Raw genomic sequence first — 25,390 nt, forward strand, 5'->3', positions numbered from 1 at the left:
TCTTATCGATATAAATTTGATTTTCATCATAAAGCAATCTACATAAAAATGTCAGTTTTTCTTTATTAGTTTCGCGAAGTAATAAATACTCATTCAGCGACTATGTTTAATAAATAGAATATTTAAGTTAAACTTCAATATAAGAATCCAAGAACAATTTCTGGCTTGCTTTTCCTACATTAAGTAATATGCATCATTCTTTCGACAAACGACAAAAATATTTTCTTTGTATTGAGTACATAAGAAAATATTAAGAAAAATTAATCATCATATTCTTGTCTTGTGCTAACCCATTACTTTCCGTCGAAATAACCGCCATCATCAGTTTACGAACATTACAACGCGAACAATCATATTCCACTTTTGGAAGTGCAGGCAGCAGCACGGGAAGTTAAGAGATGGAATTGCTGAGTCGCAAGAAAAAGAAAAGGATCAGCTCGAAAGATACATTAGCCAAACCCCACAAAAATAACAACAACAAAAAAAGAACAAAAAAGCACACAGAATACAATAAAAATCTGTTTTGGAAATGGCCAGAACGTAACATTTCCTGCAGATTGATAAAAAAAGGATGCACATAAAAAACAAGCAACTAAATAGACGTAAGGAAAGATAATTTGGTCAAAGATAATTTTTTTTTCGTCTCTCTCTCTCTCTCTTCATGCCCCGAAAAATTTCTTTGTGATGTTCAAAAATATACTTAAAACGGTGCAATGTCATCATCCGAAGAAGATTCTTTTATATATATAAAAAATGTTTATATGTAATATATATCTTGCTGTGGGAGGGGAGAGGAAAAAGTAAATTTTTTGTCCAAACCTGGCAATGCGTAGCCCATACCTTGACATTGATGGATAACAGCCATAAACCAATAAAGTACCCTCTTGGCTTGACGCCAAGGTCGCCATAAGATCTGGGATTGACGCCAAATGGCCCAAAATTACTCTTATAGGTCTGCAGCGAGTAATAAGTGGGATTATATCCAGAAATGTATTTAAATCAATTACCAAAATCATATTTTTCTATTAAAATATTTATATTTCGCATATTGTTTTTAAAAAATTAAACTATAATTGGTAAGAAAAAGAAAAAAAAGAAAGCAGTTCTCCCAAAATGATTGAATTTTCAGATTTTTAAACACATTACATCATATTCATGAACATAAACAATGGGAAAAAGACTAATTACTATATTACTGAATTTTAAGTCCCGTTGATCCTCAAGAAGGCAACTGCTATGTGCATTAAACCAAAAGAGGCCAAGAAGGTAATTGCTACATGCATTAAACCAAAAGATATCAGTGTGCAGTTTGCATTCACTTTAGATCGTTTAGAAATTGTTTTTACTTCCTTGTACGAAGTAAAAAGGAAGTATAGTTGTAATGTTGCGCGCTCCCAACCTGCACGCAACAATAGTGGTGACAGCTAAGAACTGGAAAGTAGACAAAGTATTGAGAAGGGTTTAAATCCCTTTTTATTCAACTTTAGAAATTACAAATGCGTGCTCTTGACGCTCACAAACTACGCCGACCCGGCGGTAAAATAAAAATAAGAAACTAAAAAAAAAAAAAAAATAGTAACAAGTGACTAACTACGAGGCTCTCTAAACGTACTACGAGGCTCTCTAAACGTAACTAACCTCACCGCGTTCTAAAATACCGCTGCTAATTCAGCAAACTTCTGAATATTACGTTGAAAGATTAACAATGTGCCGAGGTAAGCACACAGGCCGAAACGCGTGGTTCTTCAATTTCTAACTAGCCACCTCCACGCTCGTGAAGCAAGAAAGCACACTTTCGAACTCGTTTCCCTTCTATTTAACTCAGATTACTTCCGCTGACTATTTTGAATCCTTGCGCGTTCTACTAGAATTTACATACTCTGGCATTGGCAATTCCAGGGGAAAGTAAGGCTTGACAGGAAAGATAGTTTAAACTTAAAATAAATGTTAGTTAAAATAAATATAAACCCTACATAGTAACCGCGAAAAGTATCAGGCAGCATATTTCAACGAAAATATCCATTTTGACCGCTATCGAATGCAATTTAACGATGTTTTTGCGTGATATCTGTACGTAAGGACAGAATAAAAGACTCGTTTCCTCCAAAAAAATTATAAAACTGCTTTAAAATTAATTCTGGAGAGAGTTTTTCGTGGCGTCTGTACGAACGTACCTCGCATAACTCAAAAAGAGTAGCCTCAGAAAGTTGAAATTTTGTATATAGAACTGCTATAACATGTAGATGTGCACCTCGTATTTTGGTTGCAATCGACCGCACCAAAAGTATATAAATATATTTATATATATATCCACTGTGTTACCCGGCTCAGTGATCTCAGTTTCTTTACTCTTATATGTTTGTAAATTGTACATTTTTTTGCTTTAAAAAAATGATTGAATTACGTTTTTCTTATCTTCCGGTTAGGGTTTTTATGCATTTAGTAAATCTGTATGCAATATTTTTAGAATTATCAACAATTTGAAAATTGTTTAAGTGCAGTTAAGCCTAATGTTTTTGATGGCGGCTATTGCTCCTGTTTACATTTCAAACAGCAGGATAGCGGATTTGTTGCCAATTTAGAGAAACTTAGCTTCGCAACAACAAAGATAACGCCTTCATTTATTATTGTGAATTAAATCATGCTTAACCCTTTCTGGAATTTTTTCAAGGAAATAAGTGTTTAAAATTTACTTCGTAATTTTTAATACAGATATTTTGAGTTTTTATGTATTTTTGCCCTGTCGCGAAGTGAGAACAGAATTAGTTGAATCCGAAATACTCAATCGTCTGTGAAAAACTGTTCCTTTTTTTTTTGTTTGCTTAATTTTTTTATACATCGTTCAAGATTTATTATAGTATTTGAATAGAACATGTGGCAACGATTAGATAATTCTTTAAATGATATAAATTTTGAGTATTCTGGATTATAATATGAACGAAATATAATAATGTTAAGTGAATCTAGCGCCAGAGTGTCTCTATGGTAAACAAATACTAGAGTGAATTTTAAAGAATGCATCTATTCTGTAGTGGTTTATCCGCTGTGGGCGAAGTAGGTTTAATTCAATCCAATAAGTGTAAATGAAATGCAAGGAAAAATGCGTATAATTTAATATTCCGTACAAGGAAGTCATGTGTTGTACACATCAGATTTTGTTTCTGCGAAAGTATGAAATGAAACTTTCTTATTTGTAACGGACTTTTATTTTGATGAATTACATCAAGCACATGACCGCTATTAGCAAAAGAGAAAATATCCTGTACGGAGATCTTGCTGGAAGGGGGAAAATGAAACTTTTAGCATGAAGTCTTAGAAAAGTTCACAGGAATACAAACAAAGGGAGGAATGTCAACATTGAAAATGTGGTGGCGGTGGTGGGTGTCGTGTCCATTGGAACCAAAACGAACTACAAAGATCCACCTGCTGATAAAACGCAGCCAGTTATCTCAGTGATATTCCCAGGATGAACCACTCAGGATCAAAAGGATATTCTCCAAGAAGATTCAGGGGAGTTATTTGCGGGATAGTCAAAAATATGATCAGTACCTTATGCTTTCTGGCGACAGTTTTTCCAGGAACAGTAGGTTTTTGTGCCAATTCTTTCTATTTTCATACCCCGAAAGTGCTGGATTTTCAGTCGAGTTATAGTTTTTATGATGTCACGATTAGAATTAATTTCACAAAACCTGCTAGTGAAACCAATCCTTTAACATAAACTGTTCGACTAACTGTGACATCAAGGCTGCCCTCTGGTGAGTAGCCAGAGAAGTACTTCAGTAAAAGCCAAGGTCCCACTTGATATGTTGGACCAGACCCTTGCTCTGTAATTTTTCTTAAAGTTTAATACAATGTCCATGTGTAACTTAAACCCTTCTATGTCCCTATCTAAAACAACCCCTTCACAGGACATTACATTTAACTTTAAGAAAAATTACAGAGCAAGGGTCTAGTCCAACCTATCAAGTGGGAGCCTTGGCTTTTACTGAAGTACTTCTCTGGCTACTCACCAGAGAGCAGCCTTGATGTCACAGTTAGTTCAACAGTTTATGTTAAAGGATTGGTTACACTAGTAGTCATTTTTGATGGAATTTCTTCTGAGTCGATATTTTGCCATGGTATTTGCATCTTCGAGAGTATTTTGATTATTATTACCATCGTTTAGGTCTCTTGCTCCTTTGACAAACCTGTTTGCAATTTCATTACAAGTAACGCAGTGTATTCTACCGTAGATGCCAACCTGAGCAAACATCCATTGCAGGATGCAGATCTTATCTAAGTTGCCAGTTTCCTTCAGTTGATGCTTAATGTATTGGGTAAATTTTGATTAAATTTTATTAATAGCCTGTAAGGCAGCTCTGGAGTCACATAAGACAAAGAAATCATTTGCTTTTTCAGTACTTTCAAGCAGATAATATTCATGTATGGCTTTGTTTATTGTTGTTAGCTCGTTCGTGAAATTTGAGGTGAAGAGGCCTGTACAAAACTTGTAGTTTAGGGTTATACCATTCGGTAGCATACATGTATGCCAGGTTCGAGGTTTTGGATAATTCCGTCAGATGACCCGTCAGCACATGCACGATTAACATTACTTTCTGATATTGCTTATCCTTATTTTCTGATATTATATGATATTATTATATCTTATATTGCTTTAAGGTGTCTTAAGGTACCTTGAAGCCCTTCTAATGGTTTCCCAAGTCAAAATCAAAACTGCAAAGAAATTTTCAATATAATATAGGCAGCAAAGATAAACTGTAAAATAATTAATGAAAGGAATTGTGTCTTTTTGACACTATTACCTAAAATGATATGAAGTAGATCTTTTTTGTAAAACTGTCACTGGATAGTCTGCATTCCCTTTGCAAAGACAGTAGTTAGTAATTCTTTTTTCGAACGTGATTCAGTGAGGTTAGTGCAAATTGTACTGTTCTTGTGGATAAATTTGAAGAGCTCTTCGAGTATCGCAAGGGTGCAATGATCAAGACCGATCATTTGTATTATTTCGGCATCAAATTGTAAAGCAGATGATCTTTTGTAAGTCTGGACTTTTTTCAATCTTTGTAAGCCATGTTTCTCTGGACCAATTATCAAAGTGCTTCAGTGAAATATGATTGAGATCTCGCCTTCTGGCTTTGGTAGTAAAGCTGACAGTTTAGTAATTTCTTCTATTATCAAGAGTTTTGAAGCCACATTCTGGAACCAGTTTTCGTTGTTTGCAAAGGAAACGTTGAAAAATTAAAATATTACATGGCATACAAAGCATTCCTATTTATTCACTATAGTCCATTATTAAGCGATGTCCTGCAGGTGATTCTTACTTTAAATATTTAAACCCTTATTCTCCTACAAATAGTACTTATAATAACTAAGCAACTAAACAAAATTAAGGCAGTCTTAACCTGAAAAAAATGCATACCTGATCAACAAAATAAAACTAAAATTCTCCTAATAAACTACAGGATTTAATAATACTTCACCCTCGCTATGAAGATGTCCTGGTCTCATCAATGGCCAGTTTGACTCGTATAATAACCATTCATTTAAAAACGGAAGAACCAATACTAAAGCAATAAATGTAAAATAATTATAATTATGTTACTTATCAAAGCACGTATTGTAGCAGTGCAATATGTAAACCAATAAATCAGTGTTTTAGAAGCGTGCTTCAAGGTGTCTTAAGGTACCTTAAAGTCCTTCTAATGGTTTCACAAGTCAAAATCAAAACTGCAAAGAAATTTTCAATATAATGTAGGCAGCAGAGATAAACTGTAAAATAATTAATGAAAGGAATTTTGTCTTTTTGACATTATTACCTAAAATGATATGAAATAGATCTTTTTTTTTGTAAAACTGTAACTGGGTAATGATTTAATTTTTATTTTTTCTGTACACAGCGCTGATGTATTTTTAATATTTTTTAGTCCAAAGGGATTTGAATCCCGAAGGACTATTAGTTTCGTTTTGGCATTTTGCGTCGGACTCATAAATGTCGGTTCACTTTTCAAACTGTTGCCACAAAATGTTAGAGTCCTGCATTATATTTGAAGAAATTAAATAATGAAAAATCTGCATAAATGTATGTATATTTCTCGTATTCTGATAAAACAACGGTACATAGAGTCATCGAAGTTTGAATAACGTAATCCTCCAACGAATATGAGCATGTGGAAGACCAAATTTGAAATTTGAAATTTGTTTTATGATCGATTTCCTATTTTTTAAAACTTTGACGAATTTTTGATTAACAAACTCAAGGATTTCAAAGCGAGCAATGGCAACGTTGTGCAGAAAAAACATTTTTATCTCCAGCGCGTGAGTCTCTGTATCGGAAATTCTAAAGATATGCTCGTTTTAAAACTATTTTGCGATATTGCTGTTGCACTGGATTTTATGGTTTAAGTGCGAGGAACATGATATTTAATAAAGAAAGGTAACACACAAAATGTTAAAAAACGCCCCTTTGGACGTAATTTAAAATCTGAAACATTTCAGATTTTGTTTTTTATTGTATTTTTTTTTTTTTTTTTTTAGCATTTGCGTTTTTGAGGTAGTTAAAGGTTGCAACAAAGAAAACAACAACAAAAAAGATACAATTGAATGGGTTTTCTACGGTGAGCAATCTTGTAGCCTATTTCAGTAAACCAATAAGTAAACTTAATACAAACTGCTTACATATATATGTTACGGTGAAACACCGAAATCTGGAGAATGTCGACTTTCACCGGTGAATGTCAACATTCACATAGTCTCTTGGTGTATGTCCGAAATATTTTCCAAATACTCTTATTTCTGACTTACACCGGTCAATGTCGACATTCACCATGTACTAATGTTGAATGTTGAACATATAACAATATTATAATTTCTTCTCCGTAATTCAGTCGGAATAAACGCACTTGCGACTTGAAATAAGAACTTAAGAACATGAGAACCTAAAACACACAATACATTCAAAATGAGAAAGGAAAATAATAGAAGTTCAAAACTTACTTAATTATATAGTACGTTCTAAATGAGAAAATAAAATAACAGTAATAAAAAACTTACTAAATTATGTGATTCAAATCTTATTTATTGCAACAACTTAAACTCTTATGACACTTTATGACCTCTCTTTTCGATTTTCACCAGAGCATATCTGTGATTGTCGACATACACCGATGAGGGTCCGAATATACAAGAATGTAGTGAAATATTCGGTCTTTCACCGACGTATTTGGTGAATGTTGATATTCTCCAATTTCGGTCTTTCACGGTAACATATATAATTTCAGAAAAACTTTATTTATTTATACTGTAGATTAGGTTTTTTTCTATGCTGGATACGTGAAAAATGTGTAATGCCCTCACCAGGACTCGAACATGGACCTCTCGAATAAGGACCAAATATGCTACCTTTACACCACGAAGGCAATGCCGGAAGGAGGGCGAAAATAAATAATAACATAAAAAATTCTATTTTATATATTGAATAAATTTCATCAAATTTCCTTAAGAAAATATTACAAAAAAGTTCTGAAGTCTAAATTGAGCAGGAGCGCAATTATCAGATGGCCCCCCAGTTTACAAAGAAAAATTCGGCAATATCCACTGCTGAACACATAACGTAGCGAAGCTGAGTGCTGCAGTGATGTTAACAAGAGAATTAATGAAGGAGAAAGCAGAAACTAGTTTTTCTTCCCTATTGAGTGCCAATGAATTTTTTTTAACCGTTAGATATTCAGCCCTTTTAACTTCTTTTACGTGTATCCTTTTTCTTTTTTAATTATTTTTTTGTCAATGTTTGTTTTCTTCTGTTATTTTTAAAGCCAGTTAAAAAGGTCAAAAAAAGTTTTCTAAATTGTAACCAGGTCTTGTGAGTTCATTAGAAACTTTGATTTGAGTTGGAAACTCACAAAGTCTATAATGAGCTGCGAGAGAACGGATTAATTTCGAAGTTCTTCATCAGCTTCAGATTTCAAGGATAAAATTTTAAATTAGGAAAAAAGGAATCTGCATCAAAGGTGATAAAAACTTATTTTTATGTGCGAGAGGATTAAATGTTAAAATGGTTAACTCCCGTTTCGTGTCTGATTAAATACAATTTGCTTGATACGATCAAAGGAAAAAAAAATATCGCTTATTTTTTTCATATTTTTGTATTTTTGAAACACGGATATCTTGACACATTTTTTAACAGAAAAATTCCTTTTATTAACTTAATCCCCGCTACATTTCACTCTTCTTACAAAACGTTCATTCCTTATGACGGATAAAGTGGTTTACAATTTAAGGAGCCGCCCAGACGGTATAGAGGCCCACCAGCGGCCGAGTGGTAAAGTCGCTGAACACTGGTAGTTCGGTCCGAGGTTCGAATACCGCGAACGGGCTGGTTGCATGGGCGTTTTCGTGGTTTTCCCCATGTGTAACGTGTATACGAGCCAGTTTCCCTTATAAAGTCCTCCACGAAGGCATCCCTTCCCTTAGGCAGATAGCCCTAGTGTGCTTTGCCATAATTAAATACACCACACCACCACACCACACCAGACGGTATAGTGGTTAGGGAGCCTATTGCTGTACTGAAAGGCTCGAGTTCGAATCCCGCAGAAGGTATGGATATTTGTAAACGTATAACGTCTTTATTGCATGGGGACAATCTAAATATATAGTGAACCGAAAGCCCTCTCGTGTAGTTCTGTAGTAAGGAAGAGGGGCTGGACCGCACCAAGGGGAGCTTTACCTCAAAACTGAGGTGAAAATAGAATTCCAACCTCCTTGAAGATCTGGCAATCATTCCTACATGAAATTCATGTACACTGCGAAAAAAAAGAGGGGGGGATTAGTTCCATATCTTCCGTTCTACTGGGCCGATTGAAGAAACTCTAGTTGCGTGTTTCATGTCTCGAAAGCGCGACTTAGGACATATATTAGATTTATATATTTCACTGTTCTAATATAGGTATTTTGATATAAAATCGGACTTTTTCTGAAATGATATGCCACTTTTTTTTTCATATTTCGATTCTACGACTCAAATTATGCTAAACTACCAAGTTTTGTAAAAATCACACGAGTAGGTTTTAAAGAAATTCGCTCTCAAACTTTTAGCTCCTCAATGTTAATTGAATTTTCTATATATTTTTTTAAATTAAACTTATTTGTTTCTTCCTTTCATATTTCCAAATTTACGCCCATTCCAAATAAAATTCGCCCATTTTTTATGATTTATTTTGAAGAATTTGTATTTTTAAATAACTTTTATATAATTTTTGAAAATAATTTGATATATTTATAATCTATAAAATTTTTATCATCATCTTAAATTAGATGTATTTCTAAGCATATCTGCCAAAAATTAGAATTTTGTAATCATAATTTTCGAAGATATGCGTGAAATTATACAGTGTCTCACAAAAGTGATGGGACACTTATGCTTTACAAAAAGAAACTGTAGTAAAATAAATTAAAAAAACATGTAAAAATTTTTTGTGGGTGTGTTTCATACTTAAATTACGTAACAATTATTACATAACATACATTTTCTCAAAATATTAAAATATTAATTTAATAAAAATACAATTGTTTAGAACGGAGCAAAAAATAGCTGACATAAATGATGGGACACTTACTTTTCCATCAAATTTGTATCCAAAAATGTTACTTTTTGAAAGGTTTTAATATTTTGTTGGATTTCCTTTTACTTATAAAACATGATTTAATCTTCTTGGGATGAATTCGACTAATTTTTTGGTGATTTCTGGAGTGATTTTACCCCATTCTTCTTGAAGCACCGATTTTAATTGTTTTGAAGAAATGGTGAGTTTGCGAATTCTTGATTCCAATTCTTGCCAAATATTCTGTATGGGATTTAAGTCTGGAGATTGTGGTCGTGTTTTTATTATTTCAGAACAGTTATACAGCAGCCAGAGTCTAATGTTCAAAGCGGTGTGCATGGGGTCATTGTCCTGGTAAAATTTAAAATCGTTATGAGGTTTCAATTTTCGTGCTGAAGATTTCAAATTTTGATTTAAAATGTGGGCATACTTGTACCGATTCATTATACTGCCAATAAAAACAGATTACCAACTCCTGCGGACGACATACACCCCCATACCATAACTCCTCCTCCATCATGTTTTACTGTTGGCACCAAGTTCTGCTTACGAAATTCTTCCCTGGGTTTTCTCCACGCCAAGATTCTACCGTCAGAACCAAATATATTAAATTTACTCTCATCAGGAAATATAACTTCATTCCAGTAATCAGAATTCTTATTTATGTTGGATTTTGCGAAAGCCAGTCTGAGTTTTCTATTCTTTTCACTTACGAAGAATTTTTTCCTGGCTGCTCTCCCGTGATATCCAGCAGATCGAATTACTCTTCTAATAGTCTCAGGATTAACAATTACTCCATATAATGCTTGTAAATCAGGAGGAGCTTTAGGAGCACTCATTCTTGGATTTTTTTTTTAATATTTCGAACAATAATTCGCTTTATTCCATTGGATAGCTTTGATAGTCGGCCAGGTCTTCTTTTATCCTGAATCATATGATTCTTTTTATATCGTTTAATGATATTGTAAACTGTTGAATGACTCAAGTTAACTGTTTCAGGAGTTTCTCTAGTAGATTTTCCACGTTCAATATGCAAATTAATAACTTATTTTCGAATTTCAGGCAAAGTTTCTTTTCGTTTAGCATTCATGGCTGCACAGAGCTAAAAAACACAAAAGTTCCAAAACAAACTGGAGAGAAAGACTGCAGACGATTTTATAAATTATTGCCAATTGCTTTTGAGTAAAAATAAAAACCCCCAAAAATATTTTTATTGTAGTACGTAGTAGTATCTAATGGTGTCCCATCACTTCTGTGAGCCATTTTTTGCTCCGTTTTAAACAATTGTATTTTTATTAAATTAATATTTTAATATTTTGAGAAAATGTATGTTATGCAATAATTGTTACTAAATTTAAGTATAAAACACACCCACAAAAAATTTTTACATGTTTTTTTAATTTATTTTATTACAGTTTCCTTTTGTAAAGCACAAGTGTCCCATCACTTTTGTGAGACACTGTATACCGGCGCGTTTTGAAATATGGCATATTTGTTGAATGCGATAAAACATCAAATGTTGTTTAGACACTTTTGATAAAATTATTTGGAAGTAGGAACAATGTGACTTTTTTTCCCCTCTCATGCACAATGTAAAAAGGTCGTAACTTTTTTTCCGTTTCAGTATAATGGAAGGGTAAGGAAAATTGGTTGCCATATATTATTAAGAAGTTCGCCAAGTGAATTATTCTTGGCGCAAACTGAAAAAAAGATTGCGCCAGGATTAAACTTTTGAATTTCTCCGTATGTTTCGCACTAAATTTTACAAAATTTATAATCTAGGCATAATTTGAGTCGTAGAATCGAAATATGGAATAAAATTGGTCTGTTATTTTTTGACAAAATACCTATGTTAGAACAATGGTATATATAAATCTAATATATATCCTAAGTCTTGCTTTCGAGACATGAAAAACGCAATTTGAATTTTGTCAATCGGCCCAGTAGAACGGGAGATATATGACTGACCTTTTTTCTTTTGGCGCAGTGTACAAGACAACTACATTGTAGTTGGTTGGATACTTCAATAAAGCAAAACGCACGAGGGCTATTTGCTTGCGTTGAGCAGTTCCTAAGAGAAACTAATTTGTAATTACATTACACATGGGAAAAAAATCTCGAAAACAACTACTTAGAGTCAAACCCCGTTTACTGAGTTCGAACCTGAGACTAACTACCAGTATTCCGCAGAACAGCTCGGTTACTGGTTGCACCGTATGAGGTGAAGAAGAAAGGTACAAAGGAAGACAGACAGACATATAGAGAGGAAGATATGCGCATGCTCTCATAAAAAATAAGGCTGAAAAGACTAATGTGGTTTCAAATGGTCCGGGAATCGACATTTCTGCCGTATTTCATGCTCATAAATTTATCGCCAACAGAGAATACAGAAGCTGTTTTGCCCTAATACATTCTTTGGGATACCTAACACTGCGTACGTACATTACGAAGCAGATTTTGGAACAATCCTTTGCCTTTTATCGTAAATATTTAAAGCGAGTAATCGAAATCCTGAAAGAATATTACATAAGAAAATAATTTTGAACTACATCTTCCGAATCGCGGGAAAAGAATGTGTTTGCAAACCCGCTTTGCCACTCTTTAAATATATCTAGCTCTAAGAAAAACAGAATTGCGACTTCTATAAAATCGGTACGTTAGGTTATTTAATTACGGCAAAGCCTCGAGGGCTATCTGCCTGAGACGAGGGATGCCTTCGTGGAGGACTTTCTAAGGGAAACTGGCTCGTATACACGTTACATATGGGGAAAACCACGAAAACACCCATGCAGCCAGCCCGTTTGTGGGATTCGAACCTCGGACGGAACTGCCAGTGTTCAGCGACTTTATCGCTCGGCCGCTGGTGGACCTATAAAATCGGTAGGCTCAGTAGATGAATAGATAGAACCTGAATATTAAAACGACTAGAAATAAGCAATGGAAATTAGAGTAAAGTGAGCACAATTGCAGGACAATAGTTTTGAAAATTGAATAGAACTTCCTTCTTCAACCGCAGAGTTAAACATTGTACGGTCATTAGGTTATTTCGGAGGAGGAGACTTGAAAAATGTGCAATCCCTCGCCGGGATTCGAACCTGGACCTGTCAAACAAGCGACAAGTTTGCTACTGTTACACCACGAAGGCATGCTGAAAGGAAGAAAAAAAATACCTTATATACTCCCTTTTTAAAGGGCGACTAGGGATTAGTGGATCCAATAGCCAAATCCTGGTGGTGATGAATTATCGTCCACAACATTTTAGTTCGGGTGCCACTGTAGAGTCATTAAGTTATTCTAAAGCAGGAGACTTAAAGCATACAATTCACTCACCGGGACTCGAACTTTGACCCCTCGAGTACGCATCTAGTGTCGTACAGTTACACCACGAAGGCATGCTCGAAGGAAGAAGAAAATACCTTATAAAGTTACGAAAAGGAAACGTATGCCTTTGTGAGAATAGAAAAAAAAAATGTTCTAACTAAATGAAAAATCATTGTTGCCATTTGTTGACCAAAAAATGAACAAAATGTTACTAAGAAACCACTCTTGCAATGCTGACAGTAAAGAAGAATAAGAATTGGGATCATGAATCTGAATCACACTCATTTTACGTTCTTCTTTATAATTGTATTAATATTTAGTTTTTTGCCATCTTCTTTTAGTTATATTAGGTAAAACATTTAGAAAACAAGTGTGGCCTTTGTTCCCTAGCCCTTATGAAGAATTAAGGACGCAAATATAGTGATTAGTATACAGTGAGAATTCATGCGAATTTGCAAAGATACTCTTCAGTACTATATCGAAAGGTATTATGCATGCAACGAAGGAGGCACGAATAATCAGGTCATTTTTTAGTAAGTTGAACAAAATTCTCAGAAATGCATTGTAAAGTTTAAATGCATTGTATGGTTGATGCATATAGATGGAGGGAGATTTTATAAATAACTCTTCTGATTTAGGGAGCTTGAGAAGTCTTTGTTATGTTTTGTTCCTACGTATCTTAAGATATTGTTTAATTGTAATTTTTTTAAGAAGCGTCATCAAGCGTTTAAGTTCGTACAACAGAAGCAGCTGTCTTAAATATTCTGGTTTATTATTGGAATGCAGCAATGGTATTTTTCCATGGATATTAAATAACTTCCATGGACTGTTTCGTGCAAAATAAACATGATATTTTCACACGGGTACAATGAATGATTTCAATTTCAATCACTATTTCATACGGAATGAACATGGTACCTTTTCATGAACCCACTAAGGAGCATTAGGTACTTATTTTAAAATAGGGATATGAAAAACGAGCAACGCCCTCGAACCAAGACTCGAATCACTGACTTCTCGAATATACATCTAGCATGCTGACCACTACACCACGAAGGCAGGTGAAATACCTTATATATTTTCCCTTTTAAAGGGCGACTGGGGATTAGGGGACCCAATTGTCAAATGCTGGTGGTGAAGAATCATCATCCACCACCTTTGCTAGTTCGAGTTCCACTGTAGAAACATAAGGTATTTAGGTATTTTTTGATAGCAGAGACATGAAAATGAGCAATGCCCTCGCTGGGACTCGAACCACGGACCTCTCGAATACGCGCCGAGCGTGCCGACCACTACACCACCAAGGTATGCTAAGAAGGCGGGAGAAATACCTTATACACATTGGATAATTCGCGTGGACTGTTTCATACAGAATAAACAAGTTAATTTTTCAAGGACTGTTTCACGCGAAACGAACATGGCATTTATCCATGAAAGCATTAGGTAAACTGCGCAGATTGTTTCAGATGGAATAAACATCGTAAATTTCCATAGACCCAATGGATAATTTGCATGGATTGTTTCATGGAAATGGAAATGGTATTTTTCCACGAGCTCTGTGAATAATTTGAGTTAAGAAACAAGAAGTTTTAATAAAAGTTACTGATTTCTGAAGTTGATGAATAACTTTATAAATCAGACTGAAGTCTAAATAAATTTATATGATGCAAAAAATGGTCTCACAAGATTAGTATATTAACAGACTCATACGCAACGAAAAATTAACATTAAGAATAAAATGAAAAAGCCTTTTAAGTTTCGCATTATTGATTGATCCATGAAGTCGACCCATTTTAAACTCTCGCTAAAAGCAAGAAGTTGTTAATGAAATAACTTATCATAAGACATTTTACGACTCGCTCATAAAAAATAAAAAAATAAAACGAGCCTTTTTCTAATTACCGGCGCAGACTTAAGACAGCCATAGTCTTAAAAGGAAAAATAAATTCTTCCATTATTTTCAAACATTTTTTTTTCGGTTTCATTACTTCGAGAGAGTAAAAAAAACTCATCCAGAAAACCCTTTAACACCACCAATCAGTGAAGAACGCAAAAGGATAAATTAGGGCCGATTTATAAGGCGAGGTCCAACTAATGTTTCAGCATGTAGGCGACATCTAACGCACAAGAGGCCGCTTTATGAATGTGGTTGTCGCTAATGAATATAAATGCTGCCCATTTAGTAGTGTTTCGAGCTCCAGAAAAAGCCTCTTTCAATCTTTCTCTCGTTAACCCGAATATCCGGGAAATAAACGGAAAAGGGAATGAAAAAAAGGGAAAGAAGGACATCTATATAATAAAGTGGTTTAGCATTTCCTGATGTTAGGAAGGATAATTCACGAAATCAGGTGGGGGGGGACAGCATACAGATCCTTTTTATTTTTTCTAACTTTCGACGAGACTATATGACATCATGAGTTCTGTCGCAATGTTTAACACAACATACTTTAGATGTGAAGTATTTTGAAATGGGTTTCATGGTAATAATGCTGTGAACAATAAACGACTTCTAGAATACCATTGTCAGTTGTCAATCCCATGTCAAAATCACGAATCTGCATAAACATTGTTTTCAGGAAAATGCGTATAAAAGACTGATAGCGCATTTGGTATTGAATATAAACAAGTTATGGCTTCTACATAATATTTAATTGCATTTCTCTCCTAAAAACATAAACATTGCTTTATTTTAGCATACTGTCAGTATCAAAAATCAACAAATAATATATTTAAATGTCTACAAAAAAAAAAAAAAAAAAAATAAGATTCTGGAGTTTGGCATAGTCATATTACAAGGTATTTTCTCCTTCCTTTCTGCATGCCTTCGTAGTGTAACGGCAGCACACTCGGCGCGTATTCTAGGGTTCCGGGTTCGAGTCCTGACGAGGGCATAACTCATTTTTCACGTCTCCTTTTTCAAATATAAACTAATGTCTGTACAGTAGCACCCGCTAGTAGATGATGATTCTTCACCACCACGACTGGGTCTCCTAATCCCCAGTCGCTCTTAAAAAGAGTGAGCACAAAGGTATTTCCCCCCCCCTCCTTTCTGCATGCCTTCGTGGTGTAACGATAGCACACTCGGCGAGTATTCCAGAAGTCCGGATTCGAGTCCTGGAGAGGGGGATTGGCAACTTTTCACGTCTCTTTCTTTAAAAATAAACTAATATCTCTACAGTAGTGTTCAAAATAAAAAAAGGTGGTGGATGATGATTCTTCCTCACTAGGATCTGGTGATTGGGTTCCCTAATCTCCAGTCGCTCTTAAAAAGAATGAGTATTAAAGATATTTTCCCACTCCTTTCTGCATGCCTTCGTGGTGTAATGGTAGCACACTCGGCGAGTATTGGATAGGTCCAGGTTCGAGTCCTGGCAACGGCATTGCACATTTTACATGTCTTCTGCTTCACAATAGCATAATGACTCTACAATATATATATATATTGTAATATCTTGTTATTTAATAAATAAGTATAATTTGTTGAAGTGGCAACGACATATTTGTATCAAACCGTTACTCAGCAACGAGAGATATTGTTAAAAAAAAGATGAGTATTCTGAAGATTTTGCCAGCTAGGAGTAGTATTAAAATTTTGCCACTTAAGAATTGTATAAAATTTGTCTATCACCGAGAACTAGAAATAAAATTTATGTTCTACTAAGAAGATTGTCTGCTTTTTAAATTACTGCAAAATACATTACAATATATATATCTGCGTGTGTGCGTGTGTGTAAGAGATAAAACATGTAAAGGTAGCTTCTAATTTGAATTCGCTATAAACCATTTTTTTCCTCATTTTAATTTGAGTAATTCCCCTTTTTGTCCTAAAAATAACAGCTATTTATATTATATAAATCGTAAGTGCCTCATTTCAAATGCAGACACCTTTCATCCAATCATAGGTCAAGATTTTTATTGAAGAACCGAATGGACTCTCCCACGCCTTTGCTCAGTACGTAGTCACTCTACCGCTTTGCTTGCTGCGTACAAAGATGCTGACGCTTGACTGTCTCTCTGCCATCCATTACATGTCTTCACATGTCAATTTCAAGGAATATTATGAAGGTTGTGTGCAGATTGCGCTCATGATGATACGTGAATCAGGACATGCATCTCAAGAGCTTTATTCAGTAATAAAAATTACGTGAATTTAAAGCATCTTCTGTCTGCATTGTTATCATTCAACATGTGCAGTAAAGACTTTCCAAGTTCTTACAACGCAGTAAACCTTTCTCCAACATATTAGACACATATATAGTGTATAATAATTAATAAAAGTCATCTTTGTTTGTAAATCGATTCCCCCCCCTTCGCAACGTTAGATGATTTAACATATTCATAGACACCATCGTGTTTCACAATATGGCATGCAACAGCCAAGTCTCGGATAATCATGTCATCTTCATAATTTTCAGCAATCTTCTTTTCCACCTCTATGATGATCCTAACAATTTTCTTCGTTGCTTGACTCTTCTCATTAACTTTCCTAAAACTCAATATTAATGAATTTACAAAAGCATCATGCGAAAAAACCCAATGGAAAATTCAGAGTTATATCGCGGGTTGTTTACTGAATACTAGCAACAGGTGCATTGACGCTCAAGGATAGTCGTAGCATTGTATCGAAAAGGTAAATAAGTACAGTCCGCACAGTCATGAGTCATCGAACTCGAAATGAACTCATCGTGAGTGAGTCGTATTCCAAACGTATGTCACATATCAAACAAACATTTTCGCATTCGGACATGACTATAGTATTTCAAAGGTAGTATTTGAAAGTTCACGTATACCTATGCACCATTGTATTCTAATTTAGTGCTTATGAAATAGAATCACTGTACGCATTTTTTAAAAATGGGTAATTTAATTTCTGATTTTACCTAAAACAAATACGAAACTTTTTTATATATAGTGCTTCCTCTGGTGCAGGTAGGTTGTTAGTAAATCAATGAAGCCTATACAGCAAACTGGGAACCTCAATCAGCCAAAAATTATGTCTTGTCTTTTCAAAATGAATAAAATTCTTAAACGTGTATAAACTAAAAACTAAACCTTAGTGGCGTAACAGCCATATTGGGCCAAGGCCTGCAGTGCCCGAAATCTGCTTTCTTGACCGTGGGCCCCGGGGTGCGTAAGCATACGCCCTGAACAAGTGGTCGGCTTGTCGCAGGACCCCCAGTGTTTAGTCCCAAAGTCAACTTGGTACTCCTTTTATCGACCCAAGTGATTAAAATTAAGGGATGAAAGTGTGAGTCGATTTTGCCTAGCCAGGGAATCGAATCCCTGACCTGTGCTGCTGCTACGCTATGCGATAGCCACGGTGCCACCGGGCCTCTTAAACGTGTATATAACATTTAAAAATACAATAACAAAAGGATAAGCTCGTATTACTATCAACATAGATATATTCACCCAGATAAAATTCAAATTAAAACGGAAATAATCTAATAAAACACAAGAGATATATGGGAAAAAATATCACAGTTTCTCTTGATCCCCCTAGCTTTCATTAAATAAATACAAAGTAAAAATTATAAAGTAAAAGATTTCGTTCTTCATAAGATACAACAGGCGAAAGAAAACATTCATTTCTACATCTTTCTTTGCAATACAATCCAAAATATATAAACTTAATTAATATTAAATAAAATTCATTTTCATTATATTTATTAAACGATTACGTATTGACTATTACTGCACGAAAGTAGCTTCATGACTATATTTTAGTTTAATTCGAATGCATGCATATCTAAAAAAGCCCTGTAATCTAAAATTCTTTAATTCGTAATTTTCCGGGGATGTACAGTTGCTAAGTTTTTCGTGGCACACTCTGTTAATTTTCTACAGCTTCAAGCTATTATTATTATTATTATTATTATTATTATTATTATTATTATTAAATCCAGAGGGTCATTTTGCCCAAAAGGGCTATTAATTTCGATTTGGCTTTTTGCATTGGTTCACTTCCAAGGATTATGTCAATTTATCTAACACTTCCAAGGATTATGTTAATTTACCTAACACTTCCAAGGATTATGTGAATTTATCTAACACTTCCAAGGATTATGTTAATTTATCTAACACTTCCAAGGATTATGTGAATTTATCTAACACTTCCAAGGATTATGTGAATTTTTCTAACACTTCCAAGGATTATGTTAATTTATCTAACACTTCCAAGGATTATGTTAATTTATCCAACACTAGCAGCTTCGCTGCCAGCCTTCGTCTGGCTTTTAAATGTACCGGAAAAATGGCTGAAGGGAACACCAAACGTTAAATCAAAAAACTGCGTAGAATTTTACTCTGCAGAACAACTTCATAAAAAAAAGTTATTACGTATAACAAAATTACAATGAAATAAGCAATATCCCTTAATACAAATATTAATTATCCTAATAGATAAATTAACCAACTTCCCTTTGCGAAATCTTAAGAACTCAAATGGTATAAAGGAGGTTAAGAACTTTGCTTCCTAAAAAAGTCACTCAAAACTTTTCAATATCTTAAAGACAGTGAAATGAGCCATAAATCGCATAAAAGAATACAAAAAACAAAAAATTCTGAAAAACAAAGTATAATTAAGGATATTTTATCTTATATTTTCAATAGAAAAAATTAAAATAAAATAAGCTATATCCCTTAATACAAATGTTAAATATCCTAATAAAAAAATTAACCAACTTTCCGTTGAAGAAAAAAAATCATGCAAAACTTTTCAATATTTTACAAATAGTGAAATAAGCAAAAAATAGCATGAAAGAAACTCAAAAAGAGAATATGCCAATCTCTTAAAAACAATGTCATAAGAAATGCGATGAAAAATTGTTGCCAAACCCATATTTCTAAAAGAATGAAACTATTCAAAATGATGCGATTTCATCAAAAATCTATCAAAAACAATACGAAAGGAAAATTGTTGCCAAAATCACATTTTTAAAGATGTGAGATGTGAGAAGTGTACTCGGAAGCTTCATTTGAAAAATGTTTTAAAAGTACAAAATATTATCATTTTCCAAAATTCTTTTTGTAAAAACAGTCGCAAGGATAAAAGTTTAACGTGTCCAAAAATTAAAGAAAAATAAACTTTCCGTTTTTAAAAATAAACTTTTTTAGAAAAAAATCCCGTTGAAAAGGTGTTAAGCTCACTTTGTTAAATAAATTCGTAGTTAATCGATTTATTGAAACACGAAATTTATTTTAAGTTCGTAAAATAGCTAAGTGCCTACGTTTCATGACGATGTGAAAATGGAGTGTTTAGAGCAAAATCTCGCTTTCCTATAGCCCATTAAGTCTCAAAATGACGCGATTTCGTCACAAAACATAAAATTAAAAAAATTCTAATTCGAATTTCGAAAAAATCGCTTCGAGGTGCACTGGCTCTTGCGCTTCTAGATGCACCTATGTACCAAATTTCGTAGCCGTGGGTCTATTAGCTTACGCGCAGCGCGAACGAAAGACACACATACACACACACAGACAGACTCTTTCTTTTATTATATGTAGAGATAATAATATCTAATACTTAAATTTTGTGTTAAGGTTACTGTACTACCTTTTCTTCATTTCAAGCTTACAACTTCTGGCCAGAACGTATTTTTAGAATCGCGTTTGAATGCAAATGAGAAGTATTTAACTTTGAAGTTCTACTGACTTCGTTAGAGAGAACCAGTGATTCTGACTAGCGCGCGTCCGCCATTTTAGGCTACTCTCTCTTAAGCTATTATTACGCTCGGCCGTACTTTAGGCCCTTGAGAGCTTCGCCGTTAGTTAGCATTAAGGGGCCAACTCGGTTAGAATCTTGATAGCTTCGGCTATATCCTTTTAGTTAAGATTAGTTAGTTTAAATTTTTAGTTCCTAAGTTCAAGCCCGAGTGGAAGCTTTATTGTAAAACTCCAAGAAGGAGTTCTGTGAATTTAATTTGGAATAATAAAGGGTATATAACACTTCCCAAGTTTTATTTTCTGTCTTGCGAACTCAAGCGATTACTCGCTTACCATTTCTTAAGATTCTTTAACTTTAACTTAAAAGTGCGCAGGTTGGAATCTTACACACTGTAAAAGGAGTTTTCACACTTCAAATTGTTGCCACCAAATATTACACCCCTGCGCTATATTTAACAAAATTAAATAATGAAGAATCTGCATGAATTTATGTATGCTTATCACACTGTGAAAAAAGACGATACCTAGAGAAATTTTGAAATTCTGAATAACGTAGTCCTCCACTCGAATATGGCCAGCGGGAAGCCAGAATTTGGAATTTGGTATTTGTTTTATTATCTATTTCATATTTTGCAAAACTTTAACAAATGTTTGACTAGCAAACTCGACTATTTCAAAGCAAGCAATGGCAATATTGTACGGAAAAAAAAATTATCTTCAGCGCACGAGATTGTGCATCAGAAACTTTAAAGATATGCTGTTTTCAAATTATCTTGCAATTTTGCTGTTGAATTGAATTTTATATAATTTAAGTGCGAAAAACATGATATTTAATTAAGGTAACACACAAAACCTTTAGAAAACGCCCCTTTGGACGTAATATAAAATCTAAAATCTTTCAGAGTTTTTATTATTATTATTATTATTCGATGCACTTTAACCGATGGTGACTAATCACTTAAATGTGTGCATTGCAATGCGAAAATTTCAATTAGCTGTTCAGAAATAATTAAAAGCACGCGAAATTAACGGTGTAAAGGCCAAGCTTAGTGACAGTTCTTTAACAAGACCATTTATTGGTATGACTGTCGTTTAGTACCCACAGATAAATTGCCCTAGTTGAGCGTTTCTCAATCTGTTGTTCTCGAAACTTGCTTTTGATTTCCAAAAACAATCGAAATTTCCTACTAGATTTCTAAAAAGGACAAAAAATAAAATTCAAGTTAACTGGATATGCCACACTAGCTAAAAATCTAAAAATTTTTGAATTACACATGGGAATCTATCACATTTTCTCCCTAGATTGACACTGTATGGAGTTTTATTACCGGTTATCCTACCTGCGGACTACCTACATTTTTGTAGTCTTAGCAGCAATACATGGATTTAAAGCACTATGACTGTGATGCTTCTGACCAGCATAGATCCAAATACAGATTAGCTATGCAAGAATGGGCAACTTCATCCGTATCATTAAAGCGAGTGCCAGAATTTATTTAGGTCTCAGATAATGAGATAAATATTATCCAAACTCTGTTAACTTTGAAATATTAAACATGAACAGAAATTTTATGCCATTGATTCAATTACTTAACACCAACATAAAATTTAAAAGATTTTTAATTAACTGTATTTTAAAAACATATGCTAAAACATTTAGTAACTATACGGTAGTCCGCAGAATATTCTAGTTTAAAAAAGTGGCTTCTAACTGAAAAAAACGTTTCAGAACGTTGCCTGAAGTAATGTCTCATCCAATAGGAAATGGTGTTTGCTTCAGGTGTCTTATCATTATGAGATTTAAGGTTATTTCACGCAATCGAAACTGTAACAGCTTTAAATAATATTAAAATCTTGTAGTTTAAATAATTTAAATAGATGAACATTGAGGTATTTGTGAATGGCAATATATGAAACCAGACTCGAGTGCCTCGTGCGACTCTCGCACGAAGAATGTAATTTATTTTTAAATGTTAGAATATGTTTTCTCTTCTTGTTTGTATGTCGCCATTTTTTTTAGTGTTAAATAAAAGTTATTGCTGTGTTCCATCATTGGAGTTGCTTCATTTCGCCAAAGAAGCATCACAGTCTTAATTATTTTGGAGGCACCGACCGAGATCGAATAATCGTGCGTATTTTTATTTCATTAGTTTATCACTGAACGCAATATTAGTGATACCAGGTTATTACTTCCTGTTGATATTGAATTGCCTTATTTTATTAGTTCATCAAACGTAATATTAGTGATACCAGATTATTACTTCCTGTTGATATTAAATTGCCTTATTTTATTAGTTCATCACTGAACGTAACTTCCTGTTGATATCGAATTGTCTTATTTTATTAGTTCATCACTGAACATAATATTAGTGATATCAGGTTATTACTTCCCGTTAACACTGAACTGCCTTATTTTATTAGTTTATCACTTGAACGTAAACTTAGTGATACCATTTTAATGCCCTTTCTACTAGAGCTCAAAGGAAAAGAAAAATAGCTGAAGAGCAGATCTTGGAACCGATGAAAGAAGAAAATAAAGCACCCAGAGATGTCTTTGAAGAAGTTAAATCCTCAGAATTAAACGTGGAGGATGTTCACAAAAATTTGAAAAACGATAAAGAAATTAATATTGAGAATCATTTTGCAATGCAGCGTTATCATCTTTCGGCTTTTGATTTAATATCAAAGCCGCTACTAATAGACGAAGAAAACAATTGTCGAAAGCAAATGACAAATGAATATTATCCGAAAGGCACAGATGAACCGAGGAAAGGCTTTGCTGTGAGTTATACCCGAGGAACTGGTCCACCATGGAAGAGATCTAGGCGCCGTCAAGAAAAAAAAGAAGACTAATTTGAACTCTGTCCATTTTTTTCTATTTAAATGTGGTGCAAAAATATTTGTTTAAAATTTAAAATTTTCGGCCTGAAAATTTGGAAAATTATGAGAGAAAATATCTTTTCTATTTAAGCAATTGAGCAAGCCGAGCTTATAAACTTTCGAAATTTACAGAACTTTTCCCTTCGGTAAAAGTCTCTCCGTTGGGGGAGAGGTTGTAACAGCTTTAAATAATATTAAAATCTTGTAGTTTAAATAATTTAAATAGATGAACATTAAGGTATTTGTGAATTGCAATATATGAAACCAGACTCGAGTGCCTCGTGCGACTCTCGCACGAAGAATGTAATTTATTTTTAAATGTTAGAATATGTTTTCTCTTCTTGTTTGTATGTCGCCATTTTTTTAGTGTTAAATATTGTTAAAGTTATTGCTGTGTTCCATCATTGGAGTTGCTTCATTTCGCCAAAGAAGCATCACAAAACGTTACTTACCTTGCAAAGAACGACGCAGCAGCTGACGGTTGGGCAGTCCCAAAAGTGCTTGGACATGGTGAGCTGAAGGAAGTCCCTTGCAGCAAGGAATGGTGCGAATACCCGGAAAAGGATAGAGAATGTGGTATAGATGAGCAACTGGGTGGCATACCCATACAGGACGTTCCAGCCACACTGGGCGATGCGTAACTTCCACTGCTAGTACCACCGCCAATAGGCGAGTATGGGCTCATCATGGGTAGTTGATGTTTAGAGCCTCCATGCGCTTGCGTCAGATTATGCTCTTGAAGCGCCTTCTGACTCATTGGCGTCTGAGTGCCTGATGCTCCTGTGGTCACAAATGACGATAATGTCGAAGACAAGATTTGCTGGAAAGAGAGAAAGAAAGAAATCAATACTTAAAATCTTCCAGGGCATATTTTAGTAGTTTTTGTTTAATTTACAGCGGTTGATACGTATATGGATTTTCCAGGAAAATACCTCCAACTGATTCAAATAATGAGATATCCAAGGTCTGGGAAGCGACCAATGGCAACACTTTTGTCGTCATCCGTTCAGGATGTTCAGCAGATAAGCTCGTTCAATGAAGCATATATTTTTAAGGCTGGCTTGAAAGCAAAACTGACTAATGCTTCCTTTATGATAAGACAATAACGCATCAAAGAAAACATAAGGATTATTGTAGGAAAAACATCACTAATAATCGTAACTCAACCTCATTGAGTTATTACTAAACTACGATTTATTTGCACAAATTAAAATGAAGAGAAAATAAAAAAAGAATATTATATCATGCGTTTCACTCGTCATTGTTAACATCTCGTCTGCACGCTCGTCTAGATGGCGCGTGAAAGTTACGTCATAGTTCCAGTTGTATGGCCATTTTCTACATTACTATGACTTAATGTTCGCCATTTTATCATTCATACCTAATTCTTCTGCAGACTATGGGGAATCCTAAATATATTCAGTAATCAGTAATTAATTCATGTAATACTGTAAATTTTACAGTCAGCTGCCGATTAAGAGGGCTATTATCATGGGCGACGTCCACAGTCAACTAAAAATCACGTTTCTTGTGAAAGTACTTAAAATCACAGGAAACAATAATAACCCATATGGTAACAAACAGAAAAATACTGTTAACGAATTTTTTATGTAAATAACTTCAGTGAAATTGTAGTATCTTTAGTATAATGTAACAGCATTGATCGAAAAAGCGAAGCTCTGACAGAAAAACAAAGTTACAGGGGCAAATTTATTTAACACTGAGGTAAATGGATATCTTGCTAAGTTGGCGTGATATCGCCAAGGTGGCGATGCTTTTTGAGAAATTTTGGCCTAGTTTTTGTATAAATGCAGTTGGTACTGTAACAAAAAAACTTAAATTGATTCCTTCTTGTAATTGTAACGGTATCCGGCCCTTATACGTAACCTTAACCGTATATGCTTTCCAGGACTTTTGAGAAATGGAAG

The 25,390-nt window shown here is 34.2% G+C and overlaps 1 protein-coding gene across 2 annotated transcripts in view; it reads right to left on the bottom strand.

Annotated features, from left to right (window-relative positions):
- LOC118186705 (uncharacterized) overlaps window positions 1–25,390 on the bottom strand; it is a 1,213,074-nt gene that overhangs the window by 733,328 nt on the left and 454,356 nt on the right. For both annotated transcript variants that reach the window (XM_085822787.1, XM_085822788.1), the window contains one exon: window positions 23,915–24,282. In XM_085822787.1, coding sequence (XP_085678913.1) covers window positions 23,915–24,282 — 368 coding nt within the window. The remainder of the gene's footprint in view (window positions 1–23,914; window positions 24,283–25,390) is intronic.

Source organism: Stegodyphus dumicola, chromosome 8 (assembly GCF_044657685.1).
Source record: "Stegodyphus dumicola isolate Sdum_Otavi_A_Nest chromosome 8, ASM4465768v1".
In the NCBI taxonomy this organism is placed as follows: domain Eukaryota; kingdom Metazoa; phylum Arthropoda; class Arachnida; order Araneae; family Eresidae; genus Stegodyphus; species Stegodyphus dumicola.